Source organism: Symsagittifera roscoffensis, chromosome 7 (genome assembly GCF_963678635.1).
Source record: "Symsagittifera roscoffensis chromosome 7, txSymRosc1.1, whole genome shotgun sequence".
NCBI classification, from domain to species: domain Eukaryota; kingdom Metazoa; phylum Xenacoelomorpha; order Acoela; family Convolutidae; genus Symsagittifera; species Symsagittifera roscoffensis.
Genome location: NC_087068.1, coordinates 19,063,756 through 19,079,364, shown reverse-complemented (window position 1 = coordinate 19,079,364; position 15,609 = coordinate 19,063,756). Strand labels below are relative to the sequence as shown.

The following is a 15,609-nucleotide window of genomic DNA, read 5'->3' as shown; positions in this document are numbered from 1 at the left end:
AAAGTAATCTGTCAATGTTTCGATATCAAAATTGAAAGAATCAAATTGAACATTGAAATTTCATTGTTAAATTAGGTGAATAGCAAAAAACGAGAACGAGGCGCGGATTTAGAGAAGAGGCGCACCCCCCCCCCCCTCCGTGCCGACCCAATTCAGTTTATCATTGTTTGAAAAAAAAAAGAAATTCCATGAGTTGTCGTTGAAAAATTTTCAACAACAAAAACACTCTTTAGACGAGTTATGATTGACTTGCCGCTGAAATAATTCAGATTATACAAATACTTTTTGAACCAAAGCAAACCAAAAACTTTAAAAACTCTTTCTGAATTGTAGGCAGACAAAATGTTTAAAATTTTGCGTTTTTTGAGTCGGTTGAACATGAGAAGTGGCAACTTTCTTGTCCCGCGACTGTTATGTATAATCGTATAATCTTAGATATAATTTGTACTATTTTGAGATATCCATTGTTGCCTGATGGACTTTTTTAATCTAATTAACAACATCACCGCCCCATCCCCGAAATGGGAGGATGTTACGTAGCTCCTTAAAGGTTCTTCTTTCCGCGTTTCTGTTAAACCATCGAACTGTCTCCAAGTTTTTCACATCTGTTTCAAGTTGTCATAAAAACGATTCAAAAAGGGGCAGATTTATGGGGGGCAGGGGGAAGGGGGACGGCCGCCCCTTCCCTTCAGGGACTCGACCCCCTGCCAACCCAAAGGGTCCCCCTTTGTACTATTTAGTGATATCCATTTTTGGTGACTGACCCAAAAATTTTTCTAAATGCGCCATATATATACTATTTTTAGGGGTGGGACGCAATTTTTTGGTTAATTTTTCCAAAAAGTGCCTAAAAACGCCTTAAGACGTCTAAAAACATTTTTTTAGTGCTTTAGGAGAGCTCGGAAATTCATTTTGGTCGACCTCAAACAAAAAAAAGTCGAAAAAATTTTCGAACATTTTTTGAAAATCCTAGATCCGCCCCTGCAAAAAATTCATACCAGAAAATATTCCTCGTTAGAAAAAAAAAACTTTATGTGTATTATATAGAACAAAATTTTTGTAAATCGAGATATAAGAATAAACACAATCTCCGTGATTCGACAACCATCATGATCCATTCTGCGTTGTTTGAACAGGGGGTAAAATTAACTGCTTCTGAAAGCATTTCGGAAATAATCTATTATACACATGAAAGGATGATTGAATCGGTTACTTAGCAAAAAATAAACAGGTCGTGAAGCACACACGTCATGAGTCAATCAGAATCGTAAAGAAGAAAAGAAAACATTTTGTACGTTTGTTTTCTTATCTCGATTCTGATTAGCTTACGAAGTGTCTACTTTACGACTTGTCTACTTTTTGACCGCACTCCGATTGAATCAATCGCATGATACTTAATTCCAGCGAAGTTAAAAATGATCATTAAAAACTGATATGCACCTCGATCCCAATTGGGTACCCTCGGAACTCGTTCACAATTGGAAACTGGTTGCCAGACGAGTAGTGGAATACTCTTTGGGTGCTGCTGTCGGTCGGGTACAAGTCATTGGTGTTGCTGGAGGAAGCAGTAATAGCGCTGTTGGGTGGAGTCGAAAGAGATTCACTCACTGACAATTGGTAGGTTTGGACTGAAAAAAAAACTAATTACTATATTGATTATATATTTGACTTTCCTTAAAACTGTTTTGTGAACTCTTCTAAAAACAAATATCTGTATCGCGACCCAACTCAAAAATGAGCTGTATTTTTTCCCGAGAACACGGAAAAAACGGTAGCTATATCGAAAGGTCTTTTTCATTTTTTGTGGGGGTTTCAGCTCAATTAAAGCTGTAGTTTTTCTGAAACGCTTACAATTTGCGTATGAAATTAGGAACTTTGTTATTAGGTGGTTAGGCTCCACATATTCAAGTTTTTGTAGCCTACATTAAAAATGGAATGTAAAAATCTCTTTCAAATGTGTTGTTAATCGTTGATTTCTACGGAAATCCTAGTCAATTACGAGTTTTGAAATTATTCTTTAAAATGAAATATTTCAACTCAACATTGTCGATACAACTCAGGTACCGTAGTTTCCAGTTTGTTATCATGTACATAGTTTGGTTACCAGTGACGGCACTACGCAAGCAAATTCACAGAAAAAAGGTATTATTTTACAATAACATCAGTTGATAGAGTGCCATAAGGCTGTTATCTAGCCTGTTTGCAATAAATAACTAAAAATAAATTTCAACTATTTTTTGATAAATGCTGGCATATTGCAAAAATGATAGAAAAATGGGAAAACAGGGATAATTGAGTGTGACTTACCGTCTGGAACAGCCTCGTACTCAATCTGGTAGACCATCAAACCATTAGTCTCGCATCGTAGACGGGCTCCGTTTGCTAAAATAAAAATAAAACCTATCAGATTTCTAACAAAAAATGGGGGGATTCTCACAGAAAAAGTTAATATGAGAGTCAATATTTAACAATTTTTAGACAATCGAACCGGAAAAACCCCGAGTTTTGAACTGTGAAAAACATTGATGCTTGACAAATAAGTATCATATAAGTAGCAAAACGGAAAAGCCAGCCTCAAACATTCTGATTTACCCTGGATTTGATGTTGTGTTGATCCAAACTTTCTACGATTGATTAACATTTATGCGCCAAATTTTCTGTCACACGATCTTGTGTTCAACCTCTATTAACAGCAACATAAAATTTTAAAATTTTAGTTCACTGTCTATCATAATCTAGGACCGATCTAGGATTTTCACCAAGGAGTCAGATTTTCAGAAGACATTTTTTCTAAGACCAACTAAATTGATTTTCCTAGCTCTACCAAATCACGACAAAGACCCTACTTTCACCAAATGTTGTGCGCCGCAGTAGAATTTTTGGAAGGAAAAAACTGCAAAAAAAGACGTTATAGGCCCCAAAATTGCGTTATTTCGGCAAGCGCTCACTATCTGAACTGAATCGTGAAAAGTGAATTCCCATGATGTTTCCATATTTAGCTCTGAAACCATATTTTTCTTTTTTCACTGCTATTCACACTGATGCGGACGCTTCTTCCTTCCTCAGTAAATAGCAAGACTCCTTGCCACTAAGACCCACCCTCTTTTGATAATGTTTTCTTACATCCAGATTTGATCACACAACCTTACCATTTTCAAGCACAAAATGTTTGCTTCCTTTTACTTTGACTAATTTTAAGGAGGTAGAGCAGGTGCACCAAAAAATGGTAGAGCAGGTGCAGGTTCAAAAAATCTTCAAAAATAAAATTTTGCCTGTTTTTTTTATCAAAAGCTCGGCTGCGGAGCCGAGTTTTTTTAGGAAAAAAAAGAGCTTGGACCTATAAAAAAGTCAAAAAAGATTAGACATTCATGCATCGAAAATTTCTAGATGCACGTAGAAGCAGATTTAGGAGGGGAGCGGACGTCTCCTGCCCCCCTTCCCGGAAATTCGATCCCCTGGCTACCCAAAGGGTCCCTTAAGGTCTAAAAATGTCTTATTTCAAAACTGTCCAAAAAGTGCCTAAAACCGCCTTTTTTGGCCTGCTTTTTCAAAAAAATTACCTGCGGCCCAAAAAAGTTGGACAAAACAGTGTCTTTTTTTATTTGAGAGAGCTCGGAAAACATATTTGGTCGACCTAAAAAATCCCTACAAAATTTTAGAAAATCCGCCGCCCATCCTCTCGAGAAATCCAAGATCCGCCCCTAGGTTACCCCTGTTACGTTCTTGCAGCGGTATGTCTGGGTAAGTTTCGCGAGTCGCCCAATTTTGTTTTAAAAAAATAAAACTCACGAGTGTCGAAACTGTAGGTTTCAGCTACTGGCATTACAGACGCACCACTCGGAAGAATTTCCGAGCTAGTTCCACCCAAACCGAAGCTATAGTCGGTCTGAGCCACCAAGAAGTACACCACAGCACTGTAAGACATTGCTCTACTGAAAGAGTTTGAAGCTCCTGAGAGGGACAGGGTGGTGGAATCATCGAAAGACAGTCCGAGGAACCCGCTGATACTCAAGGTGACCGAATTCGAGGACGACGAATCGTACGGCATCCAGAATCGGATCTCCTGCTTGTCGCCGTCATCTTCCTCAGAAGCTACAACAAAACAAAAAAATCTATTTTTATCCTCAGCGTTATATTAGAAATGTTTTAGTGGGTATATATCTCTTAGGTTAGCTAATTGACCTTGGCAGCCTTGGCAGTATTAACTAGTTACTGCCTATTTGCGTTTTGAAGTTTGTTACCTTAATGAAGAAAAAAAATCGTTTTTCAGCCATTCATTTTTAAATTTTTTTTTCTTTTTAACTTAGTTAGCCGAAAATATGGTACCAGTGGTACCATAGTTCTTTATTCGGGTGCGGTCAATCGATTCGAGATTGATTTATTTTGTCTTTTGGCCGAAACATGCTGCGAAATCTTCAATTATTTGAGTCTATTGAATCGATCAATTTCACTTGGCTATCATAGCGAAAAAAGTCTAGATATCGACTTTCTGTCAGAAATAGTGTGAATCGGAGTATTTTATCATACCATTACAGTTAATTGCCATTTGCTCTAACCGGTATTGACATTATGACCTTGATATACTCATTCTCTCCGGCGGAGAGAATGCTTGCTCACTTTTCAATGTTTTAATTTTGAGATTAGTTCACTTTTATCTTAGCATTTTAACTGTACATAAGTAGAATTAGCTGTGAGAAAGAAAAATTTTATAAGGGCGCAGTCAAACTAACGAATTCAACGTGAGGGGCATACCTTCATTTCGACAAAACCATACGGTGGACCCACCAATTCCTTGGAAAGATTGGAGCGATTTTTTCCAACTTGCAGCGATGGCAAAGGAGAACATTGATAAAGAAAATCTTCTAATTACGACAGAAAGATATCATCAACAACCACCACTTTTAGAAAAACTGCCGGATAGCGAACCGGAAACACAGGAAGTCTTTTGCTTGGACAGAAATCTCCGGGAGCAAGAGAGATTTGACGATGAAGAATCAGCTTCGATAAAGCCGAAAACAAAACGATTCAACGGCATGAGAATCGAAAAAGCAGATGAAAAACTTCAATCAATCTTGTATCTAACTTTTTGAAATGAAGGGGAAAAGATTTTCGGTCAAGAATTTTCATGAGTGGAAAACCTCCAAATCTCCTTCAGAGCGTTCTGGAACAATTTTTTCGTAGCTTTCGCGAGGAAGACGAACGTTACATTTGAAAGACATAAACTCGTAAACAGGAAAAAGAGAAAGAGAGAATGACTCGATCAATTCGGGGGAGCTCTTGCCGAAATGACGAAGAAATGCAATCTATCCGCAGGAGAAGATGAATGGACAGGAGACAGTTTTTTTTAAATTTTATGAAAAACTCGGACACCTAACGCAGGTTCCTTACAGAAACTTTCCCACCCCCTAGAAGCACTAAACGTGATACTAACCGATGACAAAGGAATAACGAACCATATGAAAATCGAAAATATTTTAAGTCCAACGGACCCTCTGTAAATAAATCTTTAAATCATTTGAATTTTAAAAGGGAACCAACTGTAAGCGTTGAACGGAGCAACACTTGAATTGCAACGCGACGGCAGATTCTCCAAATGACACCTGGGGGTGTGTCCAGCAAAGGACAAAACTTGTACATCCTGTAAGAACCGAGGACGTTTTGCCAGAGTCTGTAAATCCCGCCGTAAAAATGTCAAGTCAAAATAGAAGATAGTCAAAATGTACATGATACAGAGTTTAATTATCCATCAGAACAACCGGTTGTAAATAACGACCGTGTAAGTAGAGAATTTTGCGCATGGTCAGAATTCGGACAGAGCGGCAACGATGATTAATCTGTATTAAATGTGACAATTATTTACGACAACCAAGGGAAGTAACTCAAGAAATTACTAAACATCGAACTCGGAAAAGAAAACCAAGTAATTTTCAATATACAGGTCGAATCCGAGAGTCCTGTGAGCTTTCTCAAGAGAAATGTACTCCATGGATTAAAATTACGAGATCCCTACTGAAAAATTTCTCCAGGGGAAACAAACAAAAATTACCCACTTTCACAAACCCCTAAAATCAATTCAACTGAAAGGTAGACGTGTTCCCCTTCGTTTACTCGATGCGGTAAAAGCGGAGCTAGACCGATTTAAATCCGAAGGACACATTAAAAGTTTCAAAGGATTTCACCGGAGAAGTCTGGTTTACCTACCTGAGCTGAAGGAACGGTTATGGCTTACTCTCACTAGAAAGTTTTCCTAGTATCCAGTGCAAAATTAGCTTGCTTGGTTGGGACAAAACCGGCACGAATTGCAGAGAGTCAGGGACTCTTCAATCGGAAACATTCCTTTTAGTAATTGTTACCTCGACGACATTCTGGTGGCTTCCGAAAAAAAGTTTCATAGAACACAAAAATACCGTTTATTAAAATTTTCGATTTTAGGCGATTATAATTTGGCCATCAAGTAGCCAAAATGTAATTTTTTTCAAAAAAAATATACAATGGCTCAAATTCAAAACATCTATATCAGGAGTTGCTCCATCAGTCGACAAAACCAAAGCCATTAAATACATACCAATTTCAAAAAACCTAAAGGAATTAAGATCATTCTTTGGTTCAATAAATCATTATTTTAAATTTTTTCAAAAAAACTTGGCATCCCAGGGAAGCATTTTAAGACCATTGCTAAAAAAGAAATCAATCTTCTGGTGGAACGAAGAACATACAAAAGCATTCGAGAGGATAAAAGAAGAAATAGCAAATCTTACTGAAAAAATTAACATTTTGGTTTAAAGCGTATAACGAGAGTAATAACAGCTGCATCCCATAACGGACGCGGAGCTGAACAGTCTCGTTCGCTTCAAAATTTTTATATTCGCATAAATCTAAATATTCCACAAACGAATTGCAACTTTTTGGAGTTGTTTGGGCGGTCGAGAACTATGAGAATTACCTTTAAGGCTTGGAACTCGAAGTCATTTCGGAACATTAAGCCCTCTTTTCAGCACTTTAGCCTAACCACGGAATAGAAACTTATCATAGTATTTTAACGAAATTGGTCGATCGTCTTTTACCTTTCAAATTTAATCATGGATTTTTTCTGATTTATTTTTAAGAAAAAGCAATTCCCTCCTCCCATTACAAAGAAAGCAATAAATCCTACGGATAAAAAGAATTGAACTGAAACACTATTGGCTCAAATTTGGAAAATTCCAATTACGCAAGTGTTCGTAAGTATGTTATCGCTTCATTTCTAGAATTCAATAACTCGACTTTTCCAATTTGCAATATAAAACACAACAGAACTGAACTTCGTTATTCTAAACGTATTCCTTCTGATTTTTCAAATATTAACTCGACAAAAACTTTTTTATTCAGTTCTGCTTTCTAATAGGTTATATTTCTTAATTGTAGCGTAACTAATTATTCTCATGATCTTTAAATTGTAAAAACTGTAAATATGTCCAATAAACTAGTTGCAATTAATCCTTCTTCTTCCGGTATCCAAGCTTCAGTCGAATTTCTTTTTTTATAAGAACATTAAAAAAATTGTGAACAAAAACTCAGAAATTCTGAAGTTGCATGGATGCTCTTTGCACTTAAACACTCTATTCAACGCTAAATTGGTAGCCCTTTCAGCAGAAGACGACCCAATGCTAAGTTTTATCGTCAAAGCTATTCAGGATAAAGTAGATAGGATTAATGCAAATTCCCATTATATAAACCAGTTCATTCGAGATCTTCAGGAATCCGACGGATTATTGTACATGGACGGAGAATTTCATGAGGCCAATCCAAGACACTTCATGAGGCCCATCCAGAACAGTTTGGCATGAAAATTCTCGCCTTGTATATATAGTGGCCTCACATAAACGGTCAAATTCATTTTCATGGTATAAACTGTTCCCAATGCACACAAGCTGGTAAGAACGTGAAAAATATCATTTCTTTTGCTCAAATCAGCGAATTCCCACCCTAGCCTAATGAGGAAATAAATCTTGATTTCGCCTGTTTTTTGGATTCTAGTTGGGGAAAAAACAAACATACTTTATTATGCAATGACAGATTTTCAAATTTTTTCTCGGCTAAAATAGCATGATCCACTTCATCAGATACGGTGATTGAGTTCCTTCAGGATTACTTTTATTTACACGGCATTCCATTTTCTCTTCGCGTCAATCACGCACCTTGTTTTACTAGCCAGGATCTTAAATATTTTTGTGATTTCAATAAAATAAAATCAATATTTTGTTCAGTTGCTGGCCCTCGTTCGGAAGGTTTAGTGGAAAATTTTTTACATCCTGTAGAAACAAATTACTCGCAATGGCTCACGAACACCAAAAACCTACTTTACAACACTCGGTCTCAAAAATTATCTGAACCTTCGTTCGTCTTTCGACTCAAAAATAAGATCTTCACCTTTCGAAATGCACTTTAATAAAACACTAAATACAACTTGGAAACAGTTAGCCTATAATGATCTATCCCATGGAATTTTAGACAAAGGAAAATGAATCCCAAGCAAAGGACGGGCCCTCGACTGAAACTCTGACGATCGGGTCAAGGACGTTATAAGGACACTGAAATCCCGAAGAAAAGTCAGTTTCCGTTGGAGAAAAGGTACGAGTCAGACAACGTCTCACCTTCCAAGCCTTCTTTGTCTCGAATGCCTTTACAAAACCTTTCAATGGTAATATACTTCGGAAAACAAGGAAAGTAAAAACGGAAAATCCTTTTATAGAAAACTTAACGAGAAAATTATAAACGCTTAAAAAACCACGGTAGAATTAACCGACGGAGAACTTATCAAAAAAATCTGACGTCACTCTTCCGAAATCTAACTTGTCTACTATTCGTTCCTTTCGAGGAAATAATTCCTTTCCATTACTTCCTGACTCTGATTTTGAAGTAGAATCAAAGCAGATTACGAAAGTGAAACCAACATCTATGAGGAAAACAGGCCCGAAGACTTCAAACGGAATTAGCCACCTCTGATAACAACATAAGGACCAGAGTTTCAAAACCCTCAACAAAACAGGTCAAAAGCAGATCATCTCGTGACAAAAAACAAACAAACAAGAAACACAGGTTACTTAGCCTGCAATGAATCAATGGTAATTCCGTCGAACACCTCAGATATTAGTGACTGGAAGTGGATCGCGGAATCAGAGAACGTATCATTTCGGATAATATCAGAATTATTACGAAGAACCTGATATTCCCTCCTTAGACTCAAATATAGCTCAGAATAACAAAAAAACTGAGACTTTAGACGGCCAACCTTCGTCATCGCACCCTCTTGCTTGTCCAATCAGCATCATTCCTGCTGGACAGAGCCCGACCCAACTTCCACCAACCACACAGTCTCCAACAACTTCTGAGGCCAAACAACCCGAAAATCCGCTGGATAATCAAGAGACCACAAAAAAGGACGCGACTGTAGACTCACCAATATACGAGATAACCGATTCTTCGGACGAGAATACGTCTACCCAAGAACCTTGTAACAACAACAACAACAACAACAACAACATCACCGGTAACGAGTTTAAACTTCGTCGGTTGGGTCGAAATGTAGGACCTACCCAGTTTAACGGTCAAAGGCTGTACATAGATATTACAGATAGCCAAGACGATCAGCGTCAAACCCTATCGTCATCGAACGTAATGAACCATTAGGATCTGACAGAACAATTTTTTACCCCGATTCCTTCGGATAAGAAAATCCCAATCTTTTCAATAAATTCCATAAATGACACAGCTAACGCCTCAGACACTTCTTCAGCGGACTTACTATCCCTTTCTTCAACAGACCAATCGTTAAGAGTGGCTCTGGACAATTTTAACGAAGCATTTTATTAAGAATTAATTAATCTTCAAACCGGTTTAGCAATTTCAGAGGAACCGATCGGAGAAATAAAAAGACGTAAATTGAGAGTAGTCGGAAACACAGAACGAACGCGGGTATATCAGACGACTGAAGGAAAAAATCGCAGAAGTTGCAGAGAATTCAGAAGAATCGAAGTCGACAAGGAAGTGACATCGATTACTTATCTCTTTCTCGGGACCGAAAAACCCAAGACCGAAAAACCCAAGAGTTTAAGGAAAATATGAAAATCAAGAGATTTCAGAATTTATCAACGAAGCATTTTCGAAAGCCAAGAAAATATAATTCAAGCGGGAAAAATTGTTCACCAGAAAGCAAAATGAACATAGACGTATAAAGATTCTGAAGGGTGCAAAAATATGATAATTGCAATAACGACGAGCAAATAAGGGTTAGAGGCGCTTTTTGAACAAGAAAAAAAGCAATCTGAGACAAATTATTTCAGAAACAACCGAATCGCCAGACTCATTGAACCAAGCTATCAAAAACGTTGGTTTGACCATTTTAAACTAACCAATATAGACCGGGCGAACAAAAACGGACCGAGTTTGAAAGTTTATATCATCAAAAGAGGAAAGAACCAAGTTTAATCACTTACTCAAACAACAATTGTAAGAAATGAACAGACCCTTTTTTAGTCTGTCCGGTTAGAGATGTCACTTCAATGATATGTCAGTAAAATGGATCTTTCGCTAAGTTCTGTTAGTTGAAAACAAAAAGAAACCTATTGTAGATTTAAAAAAATCTGTAAATAGTTCAAATTACGCATCTGGACCAATTGTGAATAAAAAAATCTGTAAATCGTTCAAATTACGCAACTGGACCTTATTCTGTGTATGATAAAAATTTTGAAATGTGATCATCACATGGCCGGACTAGTTTTACTTGCTTGAGATTAAGTTTCAAGGATCTAAATAAGGCATAATTCAGCTGTTGTAAGCATGCTCGCTTGTTTTGTTCGCTCGAATAAAGACGAAAAATCAAAAATTTCAAACCGGTTTGTCTTAACACTGTGCAAATTTTTTGAAAATTTTTTAATGTGGTTCAATTCATCACGAAGGGAGGAGCTTCAATATGATATATCACTCAAACCAGTCCGATCATTATTTGTTGTACCTGATTTTAGGTGGAAAACAAAAAAAGTAAAACACACCCCATTCAGAAAGTCCTTCCCCTGTTTTCAAATAGGCGGTCAAAATAATAACAACTTTTCTATTGATTTCACAGTTAATCTCATCAACCAGAACGAAAAAAAAACACCAGATGCCGAACATTCATCAAGTCATTGAAAGTGGAGCGTAGCAAGATTTGAGTAAAAAAGTTAAAGAGTTTGTTTCAGTAACCTGTGTTCACGAAAAGCGTCGAGCGAATTAAAACTTTACACAAAAATTGACAAAGCAAAGCAAGAATAAACAACGCAGAAGGAGTTTTCACAGGAGCTTACGGCCTAGGAGACATGCTGAACAAATTCCAAAATGAAATGGACTCTGTTTTCAAAAAGATTCCTTTCAAAAAATGTTAGCTTCATGATATCCCTATTCTTTCCAAGGGACTATAAATTAAAAAACTGAATAGTATTTTTCACAGAAAAAAAAAGCCAAATAGACGTAACTTCAAAATTGCCTCACAACATCAACAATTGTCACATTGAAAATAGTTTAGGCACTTAGCACAGTGGTAAGGCGTTCACTTTGAAATCGTCAGATCGTGTATTCGATCCCATGCCATGGCAATGATAGTGTGTGAGGACAAGCTCTCACTTGACCTCCAGCTTCAGGTCTACCACAACCTGACCAAATTTGGCTGCAATAGTGGTACCACGTAAAAGTTCTAGACGCAAAAAAACGGCCTTGAGTCGCAAAAAAAAAGCTTCGCTCAGCAAAATAACACTGTCTGGAATGTGGGGAGATAATACAAATGGACTATCCTCGACAGGACTGTTAAGGCCTACTGATAGCTCCTCTGCGTTTCGCAGGAACTACAATTAATTAATAACCAGAGCAGTCGTTTTACATACGTGAATGAGTTTTCCACCGACACGTTGGAATTGCATGGTTTAATTTAGGCCTCCGAAGACTTAAGAATTTACCTCAACGGCTCGGAACCCGACTTTTGTTTACCCACCACAAAGCCCTTCCGTCAGCTAGTAAGGCCAATCTCGGAAACAAGATCAAGCATTGCAGGCTGAAACGATAGTTAAGCCGGCACTTCCCATTACAATTTAAAACTGCGCATATCCCCAAAGAAATGAGCTTCACGGATTTATTTGTTATGGTTTTCCCACCTTCCCATTACAACGAAAAATTTGGTATGGCTTCTATCGAGAAAATCAAAAAATTTAAATTTGTAAAATTCTGAGTTATTAAAAAGTATGGAGATGTGAGTAGACCAGACCGTACGGCGTGGAAAGACATTTCAAGCGTTACAATTGGACATAGTACTATACTACAGCAAATCTAACCACCTTTCTTCGCAAACTGTTGCCCTGCTCTTTTAACAAAAAGTTTGAAGTTTGTTGACCTGCTCTTTGAACAAAAAATGTTCGAAGTCATTAAAAGTCTTAAAATAAATTTATTCCAATTTCCAATGAAGATACACCTGTTGGATATTTTCAAGCATACATCACAATCTAACAAAATAACTTCCATATCAATACCAGACGGCTATTTCTGGACAGCGAATTGATAATACCACCAGCAGCCCTCTCGCCTTTTTTTTCTATATTCATTAAGACACGCTGTGCCATTTTCAAATGATCGCGGAAAGCATTTGGTGGAAGAATTTAAACAGAAATTCATCATCATCAGAGAAACTAAACGTTCAGAGTGCATCAAAGCTGCTTAGAACTCATTACATTATACTTCGGGGAGCGAAGAACTCTAAAACCCTACCGGAAAACGCCGAGACCAATGAAAAAACTGACCTGGATTCTGCCAAACCACTGGTGCCCAAAAACTTTACAAAAACAGCAAAAACATTTTTTATGTTTCTAATGTTTCACAAAACTTCTCTGGTACGAAATTTGTAAACGTACTTCATCTTTGTTAATTCTAGGCTTTTTAATAAAAAACCGATCAAAAAACTCTTCCTCGGTCAAAATATGGTGTGTTTCGACCGTTTCGACCCAGGCTCGGTATGCTTCGACCTACTCAACCCAAGTTGTCCATGTTTCGATCAAGTTCGACCAAAGAAAAACATTCGAGCAAGTTCGACCGAGTTCGACCGATGACTTTTTTCGACTGAGAAAAAAACATTTCGACTGTGTTCAACCGAGGAAAAACGGTTCGAACGAGTTCGACCGAGGAGTTTTTTCGACCGAAAAAAAAAACATTTCGACTGCGTTTGACGCTGGGTCTTCTCGACTGAGAAGCATTTCGACTGCGAAAAAAATTTGACTATTCGACCGAGCAAAAACTTTGAATGTGATCGATCCCCAAATAATTTATTTATGTATTTATGTATGTATGTATGTACGTATGTATGTATGTATGTATGTATGTATGTATGTATGTATGTATGTATGTATGTATGTATGTATGTATGTATGTATGTATGTATGTATGTATGTATGTATGTATGTATGTATGTATGTATGTATGTATGTATGTATGTATGTATGTATGTATGTATGTATGTATGTATGTATGTATGTATGTATGTATGTATGTATGTATGTATGTATGTATGTATGTATGTATGTATGTATGTATGTATGTATGTATGTATGTATGTATGTATGTATGTATGTATTTATATATGTATGTATGTATGTATGTATGTATGTATGTATGTATGTATGTATGTATGTATGTATGTATGTATGTATGTATGTATGTATGTATGTATGTATGTATGTATGTATGTATGTATGTATGTATGTATGTATGTATGTATGTATGTATGTATGTATGTATGTATGTATGTATGTATGTATGTATGTATGTATGTATGTATGTATGTATGTATGTATGTATGTATGTATGTATGTATGTATGTATGTATGTATGTATGTATGTATGTATGTATGTATGTATGTATGTATGTATGTATGTATGTATGTATGTATGTATGTATGTATGTATGTATGTATGTATGTATGTATGTATGTATGTATGTATGTATGTATGTATGTATGTATGTATGTATGTATGTATGTATGTATGTATGTATGTATGTATGTATTTATGTATGTATGTATTTATGTATGTATGTATGTATGTATGTATGTATGTATGTATGTATGTATGTATGTATGTATGTATGTATGTATGTATGTATGTATGTATGTATGTATGTATGTATGTATGTATGTATGTATGTATGTATGTATGTATGTATGTATGTATGTATGTATGTATGTATGTATGTATGTATGTATGTATGTATGTATGTATGTATGTATGTATGTATGTATGTATGTATGTATGTATGTATGAATGTATGTATGTATGTAGTCGAACATACAAGTTCGACCAAAGAAAAACATTCGAGCAAGTTCGACCGAGTTCGACCGATGACTTTTTTCGACTGAGAAAAAAACATTTCGACTGTGTTCAACCGAGGAAAAACGGTTCGAACGAGTTCGACCGAGGAGTTTTTTCGACCGAAAAAAAAACATTTCGACTGCGTTTGACGCTGGGTCTTCTCGACTGAGAAGCATTTCGACTGCGAAAAAAATTTGACTATTCGACCGAGCAAAAACTTTGAATGTGATCGATCCCCAAATAATTTATTTATGTATTTATGTATGTATGTATGTACGTATGTATGTATGTATGTATGTATGTATGTATGTATGTATGTATGTATGTATGTATGTATGTATGTATGTATGTATGTATGTATGTATGTATGTATGTATGTATGTATGTATGTATGTATGTATGTATGTATGTATGTATGTATGTATGTATGTATGTATGTATGTATGTATGTATGTATGTATGTATGTATGTATGTATGTATGTATGTATGTATGTATGTATGTATGTATGTATGTATGTATGTATGTATGTATGTATGTATGTATGTATGTATGTATGTATGTATGTATGTATGTATGTATGTATGTATGTATGTATGTATGTATGTATGTATGTATGTATGTATGTATGTATGTATGTATGTATGTATGTATGTATGTATGTATGTATGTATGTATGTATGTATGTATGTATGTATGTATGTATGTATGTATGTATGTATGTATGTATGTATGTATGTATGTATGTATGTATGTATGTATGTATGTATGTATGTATGTATGTATGTATGTATGTATGTATGTATGTATGTATGTATGTATGTATGTATGTATGTATGTATGTATGTATGTATGTATGTATGTATGTATGTATGTATGTATGTATGTATGTATGTATGTATGTATGTATGTATGTATGTATGTATGTATGTATGTATGTATGTATGTATGTATGTATGTATGTATGTATGTATGTATGTATGTATGTATGTATGTATGTATGTATGTATGTATGTATGTATGTATGTATGTATGTATGTATGTATGTATGTATGTATGTATGTATGTATGTATGTATGTATGTATGTATGTATGTATGTATGTATGTATGTATGTATGTATGTATGTATGTATGTATGTATGTATGTATGTATGTATGTATGTATTGTATGTATGTATGTTATGTATGTATGTATGTATGTATGTATGTATGTATGAATGTATGTATGTATGTAGTCGAACATACAAG

The 15,609-nt window shown here is 35.9% G+C and overlaps 1 protein-coding gene across 1 annotated transcript in view; it reads right to left on the bottom strand.

Annotated features, from left to right (window-relative positions):
* LOC134851938 (uncharacterized) overlaps positions 1 to 15,609 on the bottom strand; it is a 64,995-nt gene that overhangs the window by 17,564 nt on the left and 31,822 nt on the right. The window contains exons 11-13 of the mRNA XM_063868213.1: positions 3,790 to 4,092; positions 2,308 to 2,382; positions 1,441 to 1,628 (exon numbers count right to left, since the gene is read on the bottom strand). Coding sequence (XP_063724283.1) covers positions 1,441 to 1,628; positions 2,308 to 2,382; positions 3,790 to 4,092 — 566 coding nt within the window. The remainder of the gene's footprint in view (positions 1 to 1,440; positions 1,629 to 2,307; positions 2,383 to 3,789; positions 4,093 to 15,609) is intronic.